Source organism: Podarcis pityusensis, assembly GCF_964106645.2.
Source record: "Podarcis pityusensis genome assembly, chromosome: 12".
Classification (NCBI taxonomy): domain Eukaryota; kingdom Metazoa; phylum Chordata; class Lepidosauria; order Squamata; family Lacertidae; genus Podarcis; species Podarcis pityusensis.
In genome coordinates this window covers 38,761,625-38,785,317 of record NC_138037.1, presented here as the reverse complement: position 1 = coordinate 38,785,317, position 23,693 = coordinate 38,761,625, and the positions used below count along the sequence as shown (strand labels likewise).

At 41.2% G+C, this 23,693-nt stretch overlaps 1 protein-coding gene across 4 annotated transcripts in view; it reads left to right on the top strand.

The window, feature by feature from the left end:
• Positions 1-23,693, top strand: part of RFTN1 (raftlin, lipid raft linker 1) — a 114,520-nt gene that overhangs the window by 9,884 nt on the left and 80,943 nt on the right. For all 4 annotated transcript variants that reach the window (XM_080974803.1, XM_080974802.1, XM_080974805.1 and 1 more), the window contains exon 2: positions 3,614-3,766. In XM_080974803.1, the coding sequence (XP_080830929.1) occupies positions 3,622-3,766 (145 nt within the window). In that variant the 5' untranslated portion in view covers positions 3,614-3,621. The remainder of the gene's footprint in view (positions 1-3,613; positions 3,767-23,693) is intronic.

The window sequence follows — 23,693 nt, the reverse complement described above, 5'->3', positions numbered from 1 at the left end:
CACAGCCAAAGCACAGTGCAGAGCTGTTTCAAAGCCCTTTTGCAAACAGCCCTGTGCTGCTCTTTAAACCTTGCAGAGGCTGCCTGGTTCTCCTTACCAACTCCCCCCACCAATTGCCTGATCACCCATAGCATTTTGAGAGCCCTGGATTGCTTTGGGTGGGCTGATCTAACCCAGGGCAATCTACAGCTGTCTCAACCTGATCCATCCAAAGCTTGGATCCATCCAGGTCAGCCTGAATTGGGCAGATCCAGACTTTGGCCAGAACTGGTAGTGCCTTTCACTCCTTGGGCCTGTGCAAGCTTATTGGTCTTCCAAGATTTGTGTAAGTGACTTAGAATCATAGAGTTGGAAGAGACCACAAGGGCCATCGAGTCCAACCCCCTGCCAAGCAGGAAACACCATCAGAGCACTCCTGACATATGGTTGTCAAGCCTCTGCTTAAAGACCTCCAAAGAAGGAGACTCCACCACACTCCTTGGCAGCAAATTCCACTGTCAAACAGCTCTTACTGTCAGGAAGTTCTTCCTAATGTTTAGGTGGAATCTTCTTTCTTGTAGTTTGGATCCATTGCTCCGTGTCCGCTTCTCTGGAGCAGCAGAAAACAACCTTTCTCCCTCCTCTATGTGACATCCTTTTATATATTTGAACATGGCTATCATATCACCCCTTAACCTCCTCTTCTCCAGGCTAAACATGCCCAGCTCCCTTAGCCGTTCCTCATAAGGCATCGTTTCCAGGCTTTTGACCATTTTGGTTGCCCTCCTCTGGACACGTTCCAGTTTGTCAGTGTCCTTCTTGAACTGTGGTGCCCAGAACTGGACACAGTACTCCAGGTGAGGTCTGACCAGAGCAGAATACAGGGGCACTATTACTTCCCTTGATCTAGATGCTGTACTCCTATTGATGCAGCCCAGAATTGCATTGGCTTTTTTAGCTGCCGCGTCACACTGTTGGCTCATGTCAAGTTTGTGGTCAACCAAGACTCCTAGATCCTTTTCACATGTACTGCTCTCAAGCCAGGTGTCCCCCATCTTGTATTTGTGCCTCTCATTTTTTTTGCCCAAGTGCAATACTTTACATTTCTCCCTGTTAAAATTCATCTTGTTTGTTTTTGCCCAGTTCTCTAATCTGTCAAGGTCGTTTTGAAGTGTGATCCTGTCCTCTGGGGTGTTAGCCACCCCTCCCAATTTGGTGTCATCTGCAAATTTGATCAGGATGCCCTTGAGTCCATCATCCAAGTCATTGATAAAGATGTTGAATAAGACCGGGCCCAAGACAGAACCCTGTGGCACCCCACTAGTCACTCTTCTCCAGGATGAAGAGGAACCATTGATGAGCACCCTTTGGGTTCGGTCAGTCAGCCAGTTACAAATCCACTGAGTGGTAGCATAGTCAAGACCGCATTTTACCAGCTTATTTACAAGAATATCATGGGGCACCTTGTCAAATGCCTTGCTGAAATCAAGGTAGGCTACATCCACTGCGTTCCCTTCATCTACCAGGCTTGTAATTCTGTCAAAAAACGAGATCAGGTTAGTCTGACATGACTTATTTTTCAGAAATCCATGCTGACTATTGGTGATCACAGCATTCCTTTCTAGGTGCTCACAGACTGTTTGCTTAATGATCTGCTCCAGAATCTTCCCTGGTATTGATGTCAGACTGACTGGGCGGTAATTATTTGGGTCCTCTCTTTCCCCCTTTTTGAAAATAGGGACAACATTTGCCCTCCTCCAGTCTGCCGGGACTTCGCCTGTTCTCCAGGAATTCTCAAAGATGACTGCCAGTGGTTCTGAGATCACATCTGCCAGTTCTTTTAATACTCTTGGATGCAGTTCATCTGGCCCTGGAGACTTGAATACATCTAAACTAGCCAAGTATTCTTGTACTATCTCCTTAGTTATTCTGGGCCGTGTTTCCTTTGCTGAATCATTTGCTCCAAATTCTTCAGGTCGGGCATTGTTTTCTTTATCGGAGAAGACTGAGGCAAAGAAGGCATTGAGGAGTTCAGCCCTTTCTGTGTCCCCTGTTTGCATTTCACCATCTTCTCCTCTGAGTGACCCCACTGTTTCTTTGTTCTTCCTTTTGCTACGAACATACCCATAAAAACCTTTTTTGTTGCTTTTAACCTCTCTAGCAAGCCTGACTTATAAGAGAATGATCTTTTTTAAATATGCTCAATTATTTTAGTAAGTGCATGCTCCTTTTCCTACCAACAGCCACTTGTGTGGGTCTTTCCAGAAAATTGGTTTAAAAGATCTGGTGTAATTTTGGCTCCTCTCCTTGCACAAGTGTTTAGGTTCTGGCAGAGCTTTTGCTTGTTCAGGGGACAGGATCTCAGATCTGTGCAACTGTGGTTCTGCAACATCCTGGTAAGAGTATTTTGATAAAATTGATGGGGTTCTTGCACAACAACAATATCCCTAAAAATGTTCTGATACAGTTTCTAGCAGTTCTTCTCCTTCTTAGATCAATCTGTAGCAAACCATTTCCTTTTCTAGAAACTAAACCTCATTAGATTTTAAGTTTTGAATGGCATAAAAATGCATATTTAGACTATTTGTGTTGAAAACCATAGGAGCCAACTCCTAGGGGCCGAGGGGTCATCGCCCCCCCAATAAAATGTTTGAGGGCGCTGCTCCCCAAGTTGATGGGCATTGACATTCAAATGGTGTGGGTGTGGGTGTGGGTGTGGGTGTGCGCGCACATCTCATCATGTGACCAATTACACAGGGTAGGGCTTATCTGCCCCCCCCCCCCATTTTATTCAAGTTGGCACCCCTGCTGAAAACTACATATATTCCTAATACTTAGGATGTGTTGGTTTCCAGTGTTTGCTTGTTCTTGGTCTTGCTCTGAACTGAAGATGACTAAGGATACTCCGATTTCTTGTTTGCTGTGACCAGAATCTCATTAGTAGGCATAGTGCAAACATAATGGGGTGAACAGTGGTTTGCAAAGCTGTGGACTCGTATCTTCTCCCCATGTGCACATTTGCCCTGCCTTCCATGGTTTCCTTAACTGTTTAATTGGTTGGCATGGGTGTGAATACGTTTAAAGCAGTCTAGGATTGCCCTCATTGTCATGGTTTGTAAACCCACTTGAAACCATGGTTACAATGACAATCCTAGTTAACATTAATCATATTGATGTAACAGTAAATTATTGCTTACAGTAAATCATGGAGAGAGTGTTTAAGAGCCTGTGCTAATGGTGGGCTGCAAGTTACTATATCACATCTGTGTCACATCTTGACAAGTCCGCTGTATATGTGTAATAGGTACTTTGCGTTCTAGGCTTACAGCATTTTTCAAAGTATTATTATGTTGTGTTTGTTTTATAACATGTAAAACAAATTGAGGATATGTTTTACACTGTTCTGTAGGGCATAACAAAAATTGAGAGCTGTAACTATAACAAATAATTACAATTCATTCTAAATGGGAAGTGTGTTTGATGTATTAGATTACATATAGCTCCTAAATGTCTGAACCATTTAATCATGCTGTTTCAAGGCTTACAGAAAATACAGTGATTCCAAGCAGACTATTCATGGCGGGTGATATACTTTGAACTAACTAGTGTTTTTCCCATCCCTTTTTGTCACCAGTTTTTGCAATGGGTTGCGGACTGAACAAGTTGGAAAAACATGATGAAAAGCGGCCTGGTAACATCTATTCAACTTTGAAGAGGCCTCAAGTAGAAACCAAAATAGATATTTTCTATGAATATCACTTCCTGGAATTTACAACTTTAAGTGATGGTAAGCCTATTCTTTATTTTTAGATTTTAAAAACATCCTATCTAGGATAGTTATCATGGTTCATGTTGATAAGGAATATGGATAAATAAGCAGAGAAAATATTAACATATTATTTTGTCCATTTATTTCACATAGTATCATGCTCTGCCTTATGATGCTTTTCCAACTGTAAAATAGGTTTGATATTTATTCCTGTTTTGTATAAAATAATGTAAAATATCAGCCATCATATGTGCCCCAGGGACAGAAGTTGGAGGTTTCTAGTGTATGCTTAACAGGGAGCTAGCTATCATTTTTTGACTAGCTAAGTAGGATAACGTATAGGTGCTTGCAGTTCCTTAAAGTGTGAACATTTGTTTGGACTCCAGTACACAATATACCGCTACTAATCAACTTTTCATTGAAGAAATGGGAAAGGGATGTGCAAGCCAACATGCTATTTCTGACCCCAAATTCATCTCTGCATACTCGGTGCATTATGTAAATCAATGAGCATTCTCTTGAAACACAATACATAAAATAATAGTTAAAAGCAAACAATGAAAGACATCAAAAACCTTGCTTGCGTAGCGGCAGCATTAAAATGCCTTATACTATGGACTTAAAACATAGTTAAAGAGCCTGTGTGAGTAAAAAGATATTCACTTGGTGCTGAGAAGATCATTCAGAAAACACCAGCCAAGCCTCTTTAGAGAGGTTGTCCATGTGTGGTGTCACTGCATCCTTCTCTACATCTCATCAGAATTTATAGGAGTTAGCTAGACATTTCTGTTTGTGAGAGAGAGTGGGTGTGAGTGAGTGAGAGAGAGATGAGATGAGGTTGTTAAAGGTACACATCATATCTAGATTGCCCCTTAGCTTGTCATTCACTCAGTTCTTCTACAGTTTGACCTAGATCATAAGTGGGCAGCTGAATCTATCCCATGGGCTTGTTTCCATCTGGTGACACACACCTGTCATTCAATGAATGTCATAGGACCAGGATGAACTGTATACATTTTCTGAGGCATTTTGTGAAGACCAGCATTAGGAGCCAGGAATAAGCATGGAGTCAGTCTGGTTCTCTGTGTTGGTACCTGTTGCTTTTACCATAAATAGCCTTAACCATCATTCATAGGTTGTGGCACCCACATTAAACAAATGAGAATGTCCTATTGTTCCCCTTTGCTTCCATAGGCTGACTTGCTATGTTGCTTTTTAAATAACATTTGACTAACTATAGTATGAGATTATCAAGAGATAACATATCAGTACATTCACCTTTCCTGTAAATCAAACTTTGGCTTTGCTATATAATCATCTGCAGCTATTTCTAACTAAAATTTGACTAGTACTGTTCTTAAAATTAAATCTAATGCAAGTCTGTGCATGCTACACTGCTCCTGGCCCATTCAGGGCTATTTCCTCTTCCTCACTTCTTTTTCAAAACATGTGCAGTGTTAAAAATAACTTGTTAACAAATGAGGTGGTCACATTCACTGGTTGAGCATATAGTCAAGTGGAAAAAATCTTGGTTTGCATTAACACAGTTTAGATTTATGACTTTTCTAGTTGTAATTCTATTGAAAACAAACTTAACAACAAATGCACTTTACTTACGGTAATTCTAGCATTAAACTTTCATTTGTGTGTTGTTGTTGTTTTTTTGTTGTTTTTTTGCTTGGATAAGAGGGGAATTGTTTTGGGGGTATCTGTTATAAAGTCAGTGGGTATGGTTAAATTATACAGCAAAAGAAATAAGGATATATCAGTGATGTATGGCAGATAAGTACTTTGGAGATAAAAAAAAATCCCTGTTTTATCCAGTTTCAAGGTAGTGCTTAATGCTACTTAAAATTCAACCAATTTCTGCTTAAATCTGTTGAATCATATTGGGTTTATTCCGTCGTCCAAAGCTGACAAAGCTGAAATATAATAATCTATAGATAGTTTTTATATATCTGTAAGTAGAATGGCAGGGTGGTGTGTGTAGAAAGGGTTGTAATGTAATTCAGATGCTGTGAGTTGCAGAGAAAGCAACAGAGTAGGTTGGATTCAAAACAGGAATAAAACAGGGGCTTGACTCCTAGTCTAAAGTGCTTTCTGTCATCTTTAGACTACAAATGTGCAAAACTCACTTTGGGTTAATTTTTTAAAAAGTTTAACTCCATATAAAACCAGCTAAGGCTTCAGCCCTAACACCAATTACCTGGGAAGAAGCCTCATGGAATTCAGTAGAGCTCACTTCTGAGTAGACATGGTTAGGATTGTGCTGTAAGAAAAAAGTTTATTTTGATTAATTCAAGTAAATTTTAACATATGAACATATATTGACAGCCCCCCCCCCCAAAAGAAGAAAAGACGGTCAAAATCAGAAGAATATGAAGGAACTGAATCCAAAATTGGCTGTGAAAAAGAGTTTACATAATTGCTCCCACTGATGCTATATACACAAGAGGAAGAGGAATATTTTATTAAAAGTCTTGGCTTCAGTTGGTAGAAATGTTTACAGCCAACTGTTTTTGTGGGACTGAGGTAACAGTAGGTTACACCCAAGCTGCTAAAAGCTTCCCAGCTGGTTTTCAGCTTTTCCTGTAGATATTATTGGATTTGTAGAAATGGCCCTCAGTGCTTCAGAGGTGGCATTAACATTCTCTGCTTGCTTGAGGAAAAAAATTCTTGCTCGCTTTTTTTTTGGCGGGGGAGAGTTGCTTCACACCTGACAGTCTTCAGAGATTCTCAAACAAACTTCCACACACAATCTGAACTCTCCAGGAGAACTATTCAGGAGTCTTGCCAATTATCCTTGTTTCAAAAATTCAAGTTCTTGGCTTCTCCTGTGGCTAGCATTTCAGGGAAACTAACCTGGGAGCCTTGAACGTATGTAGCATCTTAGAGCTTGTAGAGTCCAGTCGTTAAAATGGTTGCTTCACAGCAGACTTGCTCAATGGAGTGGCTTGGGAATTATTGCTGGGGTGGGCGAAGCTGAAGTTGAGTTTAAACAGTTAATGACCACATTGATTATAAAAGTGAATGCTTTTTCTTTGCATACTAAATATAGCTATTGACAACGGCTGAAACTAATGTCTTCAGCACACTGGTTTCCAAATTTCTGGGCTGGTTCATAGTTTACATGGCTTGTGTATTTGCCGTATGTACAGTGTAAACTTTCTAACAGTGAAGCAAAAGACTTAAAAAATAGATAAATCTGGCCTTCACTTCCTAGTATGTATCCTTATATGTTCATCAGCTTTATCCAACCTGTTGCCCTCCAGATGTTGTGGATGTACATTCTCATCATCTTTCACCATTGGCTGTGTTGACTGGGGCTGGTGGGAACTAGTTCTGCAGAACTAGCACTTTTACACAGTGCCAAGCCACTTGTAAGGAATTGATCTTCCAGCGTGGCAGCGTCTACAGTCTGTAACTCCTTGCCCATGGACACATGGCAGGCTTCTTTACTGTATTGGTTTTGCCACCTACATCCCCCCCCCCTTTAACCCTTACCCAAATATGCAAGGTTGACACACATTTTAAATAGACGATTAAGATCCAAGCTGCTGGTGTTGTAGCTCACAAAACTTTCATCGCAGTAGTAGCCAATAGGAATTACAGCAACCTTGTAGCTAATAGGAATTACAGTACAGGATCTCTGCTGCAAAGATTAATGGTTTCAAGCATTCGGCACAGCTATAGTTTAGCTCCTGCCTGGAAATCTATGTCCCCACTGTGAAAGGGTGTGTGGATCCAGAATTGGCCTCCACAGTCATTTACGGACTCACTGTTAAGACCGTGTTCATGGAAGACAATCTTGTTCAGCTACGAGTGATCGTCAAAGAAGAAGTTTAGCTCTTATAACAAGATCTGTTACAAGATCTTATAGTAATCAAGCAGCTTTACATCTTCACAGAGGATTTCCAAACTTCAGTCTCCTTTTTTGCATCCTGTGCACCTTGTGTCACTTGTGCTCAGGGTGATCCAGCACCCAGGCTATTGCTGGTGACTGAGGTGGGAGTAAGATGTGCCTGAAGTACCAATTTGTTCCTTACCTTGGTGCAGCAGTTATCATTTAAGTTGTGGTGCAGCTCCACTCAACATGCAAATAGGTTTCCTTCAAAGTGTTGAATCTTGGGATTCTTACAATAATAGTGTTCTACTAGCCTCTACCAGCTGGTGACTTATGCTTTCTCTCCACTTTACATGTATGCTTTTAAACCAGCGTGCCTTAACATGTGCTAAAACACACATTGTTGCTCAGGGATTACCGTTTCCCTACAAATAGTTTTGTAGGATGTACATTATAAAGATGGTTCGTGTTCTGCTTCAGCTTTGGGTTTACCTACTTATTGTCTGATTTCTTTCTTTCTACCACTAGGAATCAGGTAGTAGCAGGGTTCCATATCTCCTAAAATGCTGATTTAGCAGATGACAATTTATTAGATTCTTTATTTTTCCAGTGTTGGAAGTTACCTAATTTCCTTGTTCTACTATGAAAGCAGATGTGAACATAAAGAAAATAAGCATTTCTATGCTTTAGTTCCTTGCATTCAGTGTTTGTCTCAACCCTTCCTGGATCCATTGTGCCTGCAGTGGATAATAGGGGCGGAGTGACAGAGCGAACATACTGAGCTTGGGTGAAAATAATCCGCAGTTTTACCAAATGCCATTCCTTCAGCAGTTTGACATTAAGAGTGTAGGTCGTTCTCAACTGGATATACCCACAGGAGGAAGAATGGTGCAATACAGGGTGATGTAGGTCAACTCTGCTGCTCCTACCAAAGGACTGTGGATGTGGCTATTATGCATCCTAGTTACAGGGCAAGTTTTGTAAGATAATTCCCCCAGGAGTTTATGATGTGATCCAATAGTTTACAGCCTCTTGCATTGGTCAGGGACTGTACCAGGTATGACAGCATATACAGAGCAAAAAACAAAATAATTTCTATGAAGGCAACACTCTAGTACCGTTTCCCTCCAGCAGCTCATTTGGAGCATAACAACACTTTAGCAAGAAACATCCATACAGCAGCTGGTGAAAAAGCATGTAGTTGCCTCTGAAGCCTTCTCCAGTGCTGGTTTCTTTTTGGATTTTGGGGAGTGGAAAGATCTGTTCTTCCCACTGTGTCCTGCCCCCAACACAGTGAAAGCTGCTTCTGCATGCTGCTTTATGTGTTTTCTTCATTTTTGCTTTTAACTGGGGTAGTCAATCTGGTGCCTTCCAGATGTTGTTGGAGTGCAACGCAGGGGTGTAGTGTGGGGGGGCTGGGGGGTTGTGGCCCCAGGTGCATTTTTGAGAGGAGGCACAACCAGGCACCCCCCCAACAGGCTCCCTCATTGTTCAAGGGAGCTGCAGCACCTCTCCTGCACTGGGCTTCATGCATGAAGGAGCAGCCAGCTCCTTTATGCCCAGCTGCAGCTCTGCTGCTGGGTCAGGTCTGACCCGGAAGGCAGAGAGAAGGAGGAGAGTCATGGCAGCATTGCTGTCCCTCTTCTCAGCTGGGCAGTGCCGTATGAGGATGCTGCTGAGGCGTGCCCTGCATGCATGACCTAGGTGGCAGGAGTGTATGCTCCACCGCTGGTGCAATCACTGGTGGAGGAAGGTGGGTGCTGTCTGCCCTTGGTGTTATACCTCGGGGGGGTGACATTGCCACCCCACCCCCCTGGGACGCTCGCCGCAGGCAGCGCCCCTGGAATGCTCTCCCCACCCCTGCGGGCGGCTAGCCCTACCCCCTGGTGCACAGCATGTGTGCCGCTCCGGGTGCTGGAGCAGCTAGCTCCGCCTCTGGGTGCAACTCCAGCCATCTTTGACTATTGGCCAAGCTGGCTAGGGTTAGTGGATTTTGGAATCCAAGAACATCTGGAGGGTGCCACGTTAGCTATCTCTGATTTCTGATGAGTTAATAAATCTGCCCTTGGTTTCTTGCCAGAGCATTGTTTTATGTGTGATAGAAGAAGCACTTGGCTTTGAGCTAAGACTATTATTTCCACTTAAACATAATGGTTTTGTGGTGCTTCTGACAGCTATCAAATACATTGTGGAATAAACTTTTGTGGTTGGTATGTACACGAGTGTATAAATTCTATTTACACATGCATATGCACCAGTAAAAAGAGAATATGTTTCGCAAGAAACCTGAGGTGTCACATTCCTGTGCACAGCAGAAATGGTGTAGTGGTAAGTCACATCAAGTACATTGTGGTTCCCATTTTACTGATAGCTGAGGGTAAGGAGATTGAGAGTAAGGCATAGCAGTTTTTTATTTCTCAACTATTTTTTATTAATACAATTTTTGATGGCTACAATTGAAGTAACATGCCAATAAAAATAAAATGAATCCAGTCCAATTCATGAAAGGAAACATTTTTGACTATATAATTTATTAATACAAATATACTGAACTGCCAGCTATGATGTATAAGTCTGAAGAAAAGCTGACCAAATGCTATTGTATTGTTCTTTGTTCACATTGATGCATTGCCAGCTTGGACGTGGACAGGGAGTACTGATCATTAATCCATTGTTGTATGGGAAGTGATCTCTACTTCCAGTGTTGAAGCACCATGTGTTTGGCAGATCCTAGTGCATGCATGACCTGTATTTCATGAGGCACAGCAGTTTAACTCAGGTTAGTTACAGTTGAACAATTACCTGGATACTGGTTGCTCAGCCCCAGTAATTTGTCCAGAAGAGCACACACATTTCTGTATTGCTGTAGAGGCGTATAAATAATTTGGACATTTGCTTTGTTTTTTAAAACTACATTAGGTGAATTTTCAAATTAAGATACAGACATAATGGCCAATATGTTCATTTTAATGGACCATGTTGTAATACTTGGAATTTAGGAACACCCACGCAACTGTTGCATGATAGACAGATGGTTAAAATCTTTTACACCAAGTGGTGACAGCTTCCCTACTGAGAGAAGATGGGGAATCTTGTCTTTTTGACTAAGATTTAATGTAAACCACCAAGTGCTGAGGAAATTATTTTCATGGAAGAAAAAAAAAACCTTTAGTGACTGTCAGTTACAGATTTGCCAGGAAAAAATTGTAATTGCTTTTGATTGGCTGAGCAATACAGCTTTTCTTCAGTCGGGTGTTCTGTACTTGGCTCATTTGCTAATTTTTATAGGCTGCATGGTTTTAACAAATAATATTCAGCAAATAGGCATGGGGTTGTCAAGTAAGTATGCATATGCAAGAGAAGCTCTCCACCCTATCTCTTCCCCAGCAGCTCTCTGTCCACTCTGAAAAACCTTTCCAGAGGGCAAGAAGACCCTGAGTAAAGACTTGGGATATAGGGTAAGGAGCTTCGGTGAGAAAAGAGAGTCAGGAAAAATTGGATGGAAGAGGTAGCTGGTTAAGCAGGCATTTTCCTGTACAGTCATACCTTGGATCCCGAATGCCTTGGCTCCCAAATTGGCTCCCAAACGATTGAAACCCGGAAGTGAGTGTTCTGGTTTTCGAACACCGAACATCTGGTGCGGCTTCTGCAGCTTCTGACTGACTGCAGGAGGTTCCTGCAGCCAATCAGAAGATGCGCTTTGGTTTCCGAATGTTTTGGAAGTCAAACAGACTTCTGGAATGGATTCCATTCGACTTCCAAGGTACAACTGTACATTGTTCCTCTTTTTCTTCACCTTTTGTTTCTATTTCTATTGTCAGTCTTTGGGGTTGTCCCCTATTTACTTATACTTACCCTGTCCAATTCACTTTAGTTTGAACATCATGAAATTAATTTCTCATTTTACTTTGCCTTACATCACTAGATGTCTTGTCTGGTTTACAACATTGATCTGCAGTTCTTAAAGTCGTTTTTTCCTGAACTAATCTGTGTAGTCTACTATCAGTGACATTCTTATCTACCCCTGTCCATATCATCTTGGCAGACCAGATGTTTTGCATTGGTTGTAGGAGGAGGAACACAGGGTGTGAGATAGGACTAAGGCACAAAAACAGGAGTACTTTAAGAGGATGTGACAAAGATTTACTTGCCCAAAGACAAAGATGAAGTAGAGGAGGCCAAAAAGAAGGTGTTTTAATATGGTTTGGGTGGTTTAAGCAGTGCTTTTTTCTGTGGGGTGCATACTCCTAAACATTTTGTGAATCTAAGTTTGGCTTCACTGAAGGGCAGTATTTCAATATCGGTAGGAAAATGAGAGTACCCTTTTTTTAAAGAAAAAAAGCACTGGGTTTAAGTATGGAAACTGAGCACATTCTACCCTTATGTCATTTGTGTACATACTGTCACCGACATTGCCAGTCATTAAAGTGATTTTTAAACACTTACATGTAATGTGTCTTGCCCCACTTTTTTCCAACTGCACATTATCAGCTTTACAAATGCATATTTGGGAAGTTTTTAATGACTGATGTTTTAATGTATTTTTAATCTCTGTTGGAAGCTGCCCAGAGGGCTGGGGAAACCCAGCCAGATGGGCGAGGTACAAATAAATTGTTGTTGTTGTTGTTGTTGTTGTTGTTGTTGTTGTTGTTGTTGTTATATTTTGTGTCCAGCTGTAAATAAAAAAAAACCCTGCCTAGGCTGGGAGAGTTGTTGGAACAACATCTACAGTCATACCTCGGGTTACAGATGCTTCGGGTTGCGTGATTTCAGGTTGCGCACCGCACCGAACCCAGAAGTACCGGAATGGGTTACCTCCGGGTTTCGGCGCATGCGCAGAAGCACTAAATCACAACCCGTGTGGGCGCAGACACAGCGCTGCAGGTTGTGGACACTGCGGGTTGCGGACATGCTTCCTGCACGGATCACGTTTGCAACCCGAGCATCCACTGTATGTGCTAGTTCTGTGCTGTGGCCGCTATCGGATCTCCTGCCTCTGCCAAACCTGGCCACAGACTGCTCTGACTTTGCCTCTCACCTGACCTTTGTTGTGGCCTCTGCTTGCTTGGCCTCTGAGCTTATAATGGACCTGGATACTGCTTTGGTTGCTGCTGGCAAGTCTCCTGTTTATTCAAGGGCCTAGTGAAAACAGGGCACCTGTACTGAGAAGACACAATTTTTTATATATATAATTGTCAGGGAAGAGAAACTAAAACCTCACTGTCCAGTGTTCATTATCAGTCTCAGCTCTGTCTTCTCACCTTTTTCTCAGTTCAGCTTGGCTCCTCTCTCCACAGCAAAATTATGTTGCCAGTGCACAGCAAGCAAGATGGTGCAGTTTGCTGCTAGGCCCTGGAAAATAGGCTGCACCTCTCTCTTTGTCAATTAGCCTTGACTATAGCATCTGCCTCCTTTTTTGTTGTTGCCTGATCATCAGGGCGGGTGGTGTGTCAGCACCCCTGGCCAATCTTAGGGGGAGTTTGATCCTCGTTTTCCATTTTCCACATCTCTGGTACAATCTCAAGTAAAAGCATTTACAATTTCGAATGTTTCGTGTGTGTAGTTGAGTAGGCTTTCAAAAATGGTAAGGGAGGTAAGGGAAATCAACAGGAATTGTGAAGGGAGAAGCATAAAGTGACAAACTATATTGGAGAATGCAGTTGTTGAGACGATGATTTACAAGTAGCCTCAATTATATCATTAGGCCTACTCATGGAGAAGGACTTCATTCATCCAGAGATCATCCCCTTGGAAACAGGCTTCCCTTTTCACAGATATATTTGTTCCAGAGGCCAGTTTGAACACAGAATTTTATGAATTGTTTATAAGGATGGTGGGCTGGTTTGTATACAGCTGAACATGTAGCTTTTTCTGAAAAAAAAGTTTACTAATATCAAGCTGTCTTCCCACTCGGCAACAGTTTCTCTTGCAACTTGTAGCATCTTAGATGATTTAGCCTGGAATCCTTTGCACACTTTATCAGGAATAAGCCCTGTTAGATTCAGTAAGGCTTATTTCTGCACAGACTTGCATAGACCTTCATTCTTGCTTTCTGTACTTAGTGCATTATGCTGAAATCGTATCTCATTTCTCTCTGAATACATATTTTCCTAAGGATGTCATCACACTGCAGTTCACATGGTTGCGGTTAGGCAGCCCAGCCCAGTGAGCAGAAATTTGGTGAGGTTTAAGGGGGAGGGGGTAGCTTTTGCGAGTGAAGTGAGCAGGGGTGCAGGCCCTAGTTGTATCTTTTTTAATGTCTTGTTTCTCTCAACCTATAGCTCCCTTAATCCCTTACATTTGTTTTCTCAACTGCTATTTTGAGCAAGTAATGCTAGTTGTATAAAGTAAAGGACTTCAACATAGCAATTTGATTAAATTAAACAGTATGAACTCCTCTTTTCCTGCATTATTGCCTAGACTGGATCCCTTCCAGTCGGGATTCAGGCCTCATCATGGGACTGAAACTGCCTTGGTCGCACTGGTTGATGATCTCCGGCGGGCTAGGGACAAAGGTGAGAGCTGTTTCCTGGTTCTGCTGGATCTCTCAGCAGCGTTTGATACCATCGACCATAACATCCTTCTGGACCGTCTTGAGGGGCTGGGAGCTGGGGGCACTGTTATACAGTGGTTCCGCTCCTTCCTCCTGGGCCGTGTTCAGAAAGTGGTGGTGGGGGATGAGTGTTCAGACCCCTGGGCCCTCACTTGTGGGGTGCCTCAGGGTTCTGTCCTCTCCCCCATGCTTTTCAACATCTACATGAAGCCGCTGGGAGAGATCATCAGGGGATTTGGGCTGGGTGTTCATCAGTATGCGGATGATATCCAGCTCTACCTCTCTTTCAAATCAGAACCAGTGAAGGCAGTGAAGGTCCTGTGTGAGTGCCTGGAGGCGGTTGGATGGCGGCTAACAGATCGAGGTTGAATCCTGACAAGACAGAAGTACTGTTTTTGGGGGACAGGAGGCGGGCAGGTGTGGAGGATTCCCTGGTCCTGAATGGGGTAACTGTGCCCCCTGAAGGACCAGGTGCGCAGCCTGGGAGTCATTTTGGACTCACAGCTGTCCATGGAGGCACAGGTCAAATCTGTGTCCAGGGCAGCTGTTTACCAGCTCCATCTGGTACGCAGGCTGAGACCCTATCTGCCTGCGGACTGCCTCGCCAGAGTGGTGCATGCTCTGGTTATCTCCCGCTTGGATTACTGCAATGCGCTTTACGTGGGGCTACCTTTGAAGGTGACCCGGAAACTACAACTAATCCAGAACGCGGCAGCTAGACTGGTGACTGGGAGCGGCCGCAGAGACCACATAACACCGGTCTTGAAAGACCTACATTGGCTCCCAGTACGTTTCCGAGCACAATTCAAAGTGTTGGTGCTGACCTTTAAAGCCCTAAACGACCTTGGTCCAGTATATCTGAAGGAGCGTCTCCACCCCCATCGCTCTACCCGGACACTGAGGTCCAGCACCGAGGGCCTTCTGGCGGTTCCCTCACCGCGAGAAGCCAAGTTACAGGGAATCAGGCAGAGGGCCTTCTCAGTAGTGGCGCCTTCCCTGTGGAACACCCTCCCACCAGATGTCAAAGAGAACAACAACTACCAGGCTTTTAGAAGACATCTGAAGGCAGCCCTGTTTCGGGAAGCTTTTAATGTTTGATGTATTATAGTATTTTAATATTCTTTTGGAAGCCGCCCAGAGTGGCCGGGGAAGCCCAGCCAGATGGGCGGGGTATAAATAATAAATTATTATTATTATTATTATTATTATTATTATTAGAGTAGACTGAGTGAAATACAGGCATAACTAAAAAAGGGTCAGCATATCCTTTAGAGTAATTATTGTAGGGGTATTTGCTTTTTTTATGAGCCTGATATTGTGCTATGATAAACTATTACAATAAGAGCCATATTGTGATTTTATAACGGGCAAAGCATGATTTATGATACCACATTTCTTTAAAATTATAGTTGGCAGCATGCTGGAGCTGTGAGGCTTCTTTATGATAAGGCCCTAAATGTGGTCTTCGTAGTACTTTTAAGTTCTTGATAATACAGAGGAAGTGGCCTAGTAGCTAAAATAAACATTACTGTTTATTTTAAATCATAACTTGCATCTGTCACACGATCAGTAGCTATTGGAATGAGAAACTGGAGAGGAGCAGAAAGGGATTTCATAGCTGGTAAAGCAACCATGCTGAACCCTCCTAAGTCACTAGGGTTGCTGTGGGGGCAGCCAGCTGTTTGTAATATCTGTGCAAAGCTTCTGCAATATATCAATTTTTAACGTTGAAAATGGAAATCATGGATTAGTGGGCCGGACTTTAAAGAGATCTACTCAACCCAAATAGCAGATCAATACTTTTTTCATTTTTTTAAAGGTGAGAGTTAAAATCAAATATATGTTTTATTAAGATCATGTCCAGGTATGTGTGCAAGGTTGCACATCTCAGGGGAGGATTTGTCGTAAGGGGGAAAAGGCTTGTCTATAAAAGATGGGAGTTTCTTAACAGACACCGTGACATTTCTTTCAAAATGCACAACTTTCCCCTTTGGTGTTAGGCAAAGAGGAAGCACACTTTGATGTTATGCAGAGAGGAAACACAGAATATGACAGGCTGCTCAGTCTGCATGTGCCAGTGTAAATTTTCCCTGTAACAAAAAATAAAACTACAGTTGCATGCAACAGGTGGCCAAGGGTCTATAATTAGACCTGTAGCTTGAAGAATATAAAATGATAGGAAAGAATAGATAATCTTTTCAGTTTTCAGGCAGCATCTATAAATCTTTATTACATATTGATAAACTGATCTTTCCACTGAGCAGTAAATGCCTTCATTTTTTTTAATGTGACAACTAATTTTGGTTCTCTAACCATTACTGTCTATTCATAAATAAAGTAATTATCCTTTTGTCTTTTCTAATGGGATATGTTGTCATCTGGCTCTGATAGTGTTTTGTGCTATATGTGACTGTCTTATTTATTTTATGGAGTGCTACTAATGAAAGGCAAATAAGCTTCAATTTTTTTTTTTAAATTCTAAAATATTGTAATTTCTGAGTACTGTAATAGGCTAACTTGTAAAGGAACAGTTCTTTCAAGTACATGGGCAATTGCTTCTGAAGACTGTGTGGTACCAAATACTTTCTTATCTACTCGCCCACTCACTCCTTTCCTCTGTGCTCACCAAATTTGCTACAACAAAACTGACAGGAAGTGCAAGGAGTGCAGCTTGATAACAAAAAGTCAGACAATTACGAAGTATTTTATTCAGTGAACATGTGGTGAAGAACAATGAAAATAATCTTGCAGAATATGTTTTAATTTTAGTCATTTGATCATTTGAAAAGCTTCATCAAGGCAGTCAACCCAGCTGGCTAAAAAAGAGGCAAGACTACAGAGAAAGACAGATGCTGCTTCTGAGCCGAGCTTTCCAAAATAAATAACACAATACAAAATCCAAAAAATAAAAATAATAAAATTACTCTGACACAGTTCCAAACTTTAAACAACAGCGGCTTAACAAGAGACCACTTATTGTGCCATTCTCTTTTCTCTCTTTAGTTTTGAGATCTAGGATGCAAGTAGATGTTAATTTGTTTTGCATTTTAATAAACAGTACAATGGTTGGTGGCAAATTAATTCATACGATTTAGCACCCTTTGTCAGTTCTTGTGTCATGGAACAATTTTTAAGTGAGAGCACTGATGCAGAGCTCAGCCAGCAAAGCGTAACAGCGGCAGGCTGATGCCTATTTATATTTTATTAGCATCTATCTCATCCATTAACTTCCCCAAACTCTATCAACTTAATTTGTAAGCCTCATAGTTTATTCTCTTTCAGATTAACTCCTTTTATCATTTCATTTGGAAATATGTGGCATCTGTAGGACTCCTCACAGCACTGAAATGTTTAATTTTTTATGTATCTTGCAACATGTGAAAGTTGATATGAAGCGCTTTGTGCAATGAATGTTTATGAGAAGCTGGTGAGAAGTTTGTCGCTTAGAACACCTGTCAAACTTCTGCACATTGATCAAGAGCTGTGGCTGAAATCAGAAGCTAATGAGAGCATTTCTTCCCCTTTTAAAGCTATTCCTTTTCTCATGAAAAGCTACATCTGATCTGTAGAAATGTACAGTTGCTGTCTCTAGTAAGTTTTCCTTGTATCACTTTGCATGAACTGCTGACAAGGAATGTTCATTTCACAGCCTTTTCGTGACAATTTATATCCAGTTCTATCTGCAGAGGTGAATATTTGAATGAAATATGGACAGGTCTTCTCTTTTTCATCCACGTATTCCAAATGTGTATATATAATTATATAATTGACTAGTTAAATTTTATTGTAGTTGGGCATTGCTGAAGTCGATAAAAGGGTCCGAAAGGGTCAGATATTTTCCTATTTCCAAGCCGTACAGATTGCATTTTAGTATTTGGCCTGTTTCCCTTTTCTTTTTTACTGCTGGCCTTCTGGGATTATTTTTTTTCTTTTGTTCCATTTGGCATTGTTGCTTCCCTTATACCTGCATCCTTCTAAGTGTAGGTATGTACAGTCTGGTGATTTGAAGGAATTTGATTTTGGTGGTACTTTTTATGGTATTTGCATAGGCCAGGGGCAGAAGCCTTATGGGCCAAGTAGTTGCTCATAGGCCTTGCTTTGCTTGCCAGTAGTTCACATGTAACACTAAACTGTTTGTTTAGAACAGGGATGTTCAGCTTCCAAGAGACTGCGATCTACTCCAATTAAAAAAAAAACTGGCAATGATCTATCCATTGTATTGACCATAGTTGTTCAGCTTTTTGTGGGGAGTAAGACTCAAAGCTTTTTTTTAGACCTGTTGGACATCCCTGGTTTGGGATAACTATCGTTTGAGTTAATCCAGCCCAGGAAGCTGATCATGACTTGCTGTCATATAAACCATGGTTTGTTTTAACTGTGTCTTGCAGGGGGTTAGAGTCCAACTGGGTTTGCTCTTAACTGTGAATTGTTTGGTTACCCTGCCCCATTCAAGCTGGAAAACAAACAACTTTGTAGGAACAAGCCATGGCTTGTTTACTCATCTGTGAGATGATATCTCACATGGCTCACGGTTTGCTGAACTAACAATGTTTAAAACAAGCCATGTCTTAACATATGTGAGTGCTGCCACTGTATTAAGGAAATTCTATACCAACTTGGATGTGTTTATTTCTGCTTATAATACAGTGGTACCTCGGGTTTAGTACTTAATTCGTTTCGGAGGTCCGTTCTTAACCTGAAACTGTTCTTAACCTGAAGCACCACTTTAGCTAATGGGGCCTCCTGCTGCCGTCGCGCCACCAGAGCACGATTTCTGTTCTCATCCTGAAGCAAAGTTCTTAACCCAAGGTGCTATTTCTGGGTTAGCAGAGTCTGTAACCTGAAGTGTATGTAACCTGAAGCATATGTAACCCGAGGTACCACTGTATGTAGTTGTAAAATAATGCCCTCTACATTATTGGTAAATACACAAGAGTAATAATTACTGAGGTAGGAGATGGAATATATTTGTGTGGTGAGATATTCATCTTCTTTCTTGTTCCTTGAGCTCAGTCCTCTCCTGGTCTATCAGAACTTTGCCTTTGTTTCAGATTCTGGCTCAGCTTCTTTTCTGGATTGTTTTTGTTAAGCATCTGCTGGTGACTGCTAAAAGTATTCGTCATAGTTGCTGCATTAGCTGATATTCCATGGTATTTGCTGAAACATATAATAAACTGAAAAAGCAGGCCCGTAAACTGGGCATAGTGCAGTTCAGGGGCTTTGGTTGATCACTGTTTTGTCCCACGAGAAAAGCCATAAACCATCCTCCTAGCCAGTGTGTGCTCATATTATTTAAATATACTTTAGGGAAATCTCTCTGTCCCCAATACAACTACTCAACTAGTAAGAAATGAGAACAAAGGCAAGGAGGAAAATAATTTATGTTGAAATTATACACTTGTGTAAGCCAAATCTTATACTGCTGAGATACACATTTTTTCTAATGTCTTTAACTGTCTTACCTAATCATTACATGTCTGGGTAATAATGTTCCTGAACATTACTAGTGATGACCCTTCTAATACATTCACAAAATGAAGAGGCAAAAATGTATGCACTGCCTAATTTGCAGTTCATGCTTTTCCAGTAGCCTGTTTATTCTCTCTAAAGTTTTAGATATTATAATAAAAGTAAGCACGAGGAATTCATCTTTGTGGAAATTCCAGATTTGTCTTGAATATTTAATACTGATTTGTTTAATGGTGTTATTTATTATGCTCCTTCAAAGCTAAAAGAGAAACTGGGAATGTCACTTAACATAGTATATCAAGGAAAAAAGCATGAAATATTTACTTGTCTTTTTTTCTTCCCTGGATCCTAGTCTCAGTCAATGTCTCTGAGGTTTTGTGTGCCTATAGGTTCTTAAACCTTTCTGTTCTCACTCCCTATCTCGTTTGTTGTTGTTGTTGTTTTAAAAAAGACTACCATGTAGGTTTATTTCATAGTATTCATGTTTAGGATAGCTTCATTCATGCAGCACAGCAGACATAGATTTTAGGTAGAACCAGACTCATTAATTTAGTACGTCAATCAATGTAGTAGTGGTTGTTTCAGGAATTGTTAATGGCTTTATTTTTCAGTGCTCCCTGGACACAATAACTCACAGTAAATGTATCTGTGAGTGAAACTGGGAGACAGACTGTGCCACACTAGATAAGATTAAAAGTAGATTGCAAGTTTTATTGAACATACTAAATAGCAATGCTATTTATTATTTAGGAACAATGCTATCCCTGCCTTATTATTCCAGCCTAGAAACTGATCTAATTACTTGTCATGGTTTGATCCTCAACTGACAAAGCAAGTTTTGAAAAGTAGTGCTGATCTTGCAGTCAATAGATGTCAACAATGTATGCCTGAAAAAAGAGGGTGAGTTCTTTATGGCCTGGTTCGTACAAAATACCAAGTCATTGTTTATTTAGCAAACCATGAGTTAACCCACAGATAGTCATACAAACCATGGCTTATTTCTCCATATATTTCCCGCTTGGCTCATGTCTGTAGTTTGGTAAGCATCTGATCTGGTCAAAGAAACTTGTGGCTAAGGAGGCATACTTGGTTCACATGTAACACCAAGACATAGTTAAACCAAGGTTGTAAGCCAGCAACTAGCCATAACTTCATATTGTGATTTATTGACAGGAAGCAAACTATAATTAAGCTGCTGGGCTGGGTTCACACATAACACTAAACCATAGTTTTTTAAAAAAACAATATTTTAAGGTTATGTGTGAATCAGGCTGTATATGGAGGGGTAGGTGGTGGTAACTGTAAACATAAGGACTGTTCATTTTGGATCATAATGCCTAGGACTGGGGCTTAGTCTGAGGAGGTTGATATGCTCTTCAGCATGATAGCCTTTTAGAATATTGCTTATTTTGCTGTGATGCCATTTCTAATACATTTATCTGTATCCCAGGAAGGCATAGAGTAATGAGTATGATAAAGTTCATTTAGTTACTCATTGTAGATATTTTTCCAGTTCGCAAGTAACCCTAAGTCAAACCATGACTTAGTTTGAACAAGTAAATGGACAGGCTCCGAGAGAGAGAAGATAATTGCTGCATTGTTCCTCTCTGGCTGCTTTCCTGGTGTACTGTGCTATAGTATGTTGTCTGATTCTGGGCTTGTGGTTTATTTCTCTCCAGACAAACCATGACCTGTAACCAAGGTTTGTCCTGTGGTTTATGGTTTGCCTAGAAGAGTTAAACCACAAGTCCAAGTTCAGATGACATGCTAAGCTAAACCGTGGCTTAACTCGGCATAGCACAATGACTGGGGAGGAGTTCAGTGGGCACAGTCTTCTTTTCTGGAGCCCACACATTTGTGCTAAGCCATGGTTTGACTTAGTGTGATGTGTGACCTTGGGCAGTGAATTTGGAATCCTGCCTGCATATAATTCATTTTTGGTTTAGGGACTAGTTAGAACTAATTGTTAGGAGATATTCAGTTTACAAAGGGAAAGTTTCACATACATGGTTTTATACCCTTGCTCCGTTATTTATCAATACAGAATATTTGCTAGTGTTTGAGGGCAATCAGAAGAGGAGCATTGCTTCTTTTATGTCTTGAGCGATACATATGAAATTTTAGGGATATGACAGAGCAAGGCTGTGGCATATTTGTGTGAACACTGAACAGCTGGTTGTGTTTCCTGCAGATGTTCTCAAACTCTGACCATTTTTAGTAATGCAGCATAGAAAATGATATTATTTAGAAACTTCCAGTTACCTGTTCTCCCTCTGACCCCAAGGTTGTATTTCTACATCTTCATCATGAAAAGACAAGTTTCTCAGAGTGTGAACCATTGTGGTGCTGTGTGTAGAGTTTGGGACTTGGATGTGCAAAATTGCCTTGGCTTTTGAATAGAGCCTTCCAACTATACCCCTTTACTGTGGTACCCTGTGATCACATCTGTTTTTGAGGTGGGTGTGATGCACCACTTTACCCCCACCTGATATTAGGCTAAAAGGATTCCACCCAGTCCAGTGATGCCTCCCTGGGCCTGGGGCCTGCCGCAACGGGTCACAACAACCGTCCTCCCCAGGACTGGGTAAGCGGCCATTTACTGGAGAAGAGTTTGAATCCAAGCCAAAACCTAAAACGGATGGTTGAATTGTCCTGGACTGAAGCAAAGTGTATGTTGGCCATGTGCTTCCACAGAGTCCAGTCTAACCTGTATCAGTTCTTGACAAATACCTGGTCAGACCCTCCTTCACCAGCCCAGGGTTATGAAAAGGGCATGAAATGACTGGAACTGACAAGAGACTTTTCTGTCTTGCTTGACTCACCCGTCCTTTCGGTTGTCTGTGCATAGACTGCCCAAGTTCAGAAACAGGGTTTAATTATTTTACTCCTAGAAGACTAGACATGGGGCAGCTGAGATGGGATGATACCTGTGATTCTGTGATACAGCCCATGTATCCTTAATGCAGTGTTTAGGCCTAGCAGTTACGGCTAACGCTTCTATTGACTTTGGGTAATCAATGGTGCCAACAGTTGGGTGTACTACTGTATCATCAGAGAGAAAACCTATCTTCTGCTGATTGTGCCTATCTACAGTTCGCTGTTTCAGAGCCGCCACCCCCTAACTGTCAGAAGCAGGGTTGGTGTTTTTTTTTTTTTGGGGGGGGGGGGTTGTTAAATAGGAAGAACAGGCCTGTGAAAATTGGGTGCCACACCTTGCATGAACAGAATGCTTTCCACTAAGACAAAGACACAATTGAATAAAATCCTGAGCAGAGTGCTAAAAAAGGAAGAAAGGTTGTTTTTTTAAAGAATAAAAATAAAATAAAAAAGCAATTAAAGTTTTCAACACCCACCTCCGAATTTGTTTTGTATGCTTGGCACAGGGTCAGTCTGTTTTGACAGGCAGCTTGGTTACTTATATCTTACAGCACATGCATTCCATAACTTAGTGGATTTTGTTATGAATTTTACTTCATTTGTATGCTGTGACAGAACTGTGAGTTGTATTATTCTTCAGTATATGCATTTCTTCAGTTTTCCCCTCTCTATTTAAAGAAATAATGATGTTGTGTCCTGTGCTCCTCAATCAGAAGCTCCATTGTATATTCTTGGAATATGGTTTTTGCAGGTTAAGAGAAACTGTGGCAGGAGTATAGGGCAGCAGCTACCTATCCTATTATTATTTAAATTATGCCTCTTATTATTAGTTCTGAATATGTATTAGTTTTTATTATAACTTCTTCTTTTATTATTCAGAAAGAGAGAGCCATACATTCTTATGGGAAATGCAGGAGAGAAAAAAATACTTTAAAAAGAGCCTACTGTCTTTCATACAGACTGTATTCCTCAGGGTTTTACATAGAAGAAGAGCTTGCTTCAAGAACCTTCATACCTTTCGTAAGCTCTTATTCTTGTTGATGTTGAATAGTAGCTAGGTACACTGAAACTCCCTCAAGATCACGATCTGTAGCAGTATGAGCAGGAAGGAAATTAAAGAGGCAAACACTGAGAAATGGAATCAACATGGTGACGGATTGTGTGTGTGTGTGTGTGTGTGTGTGTGAGTGTGAATGCAGACG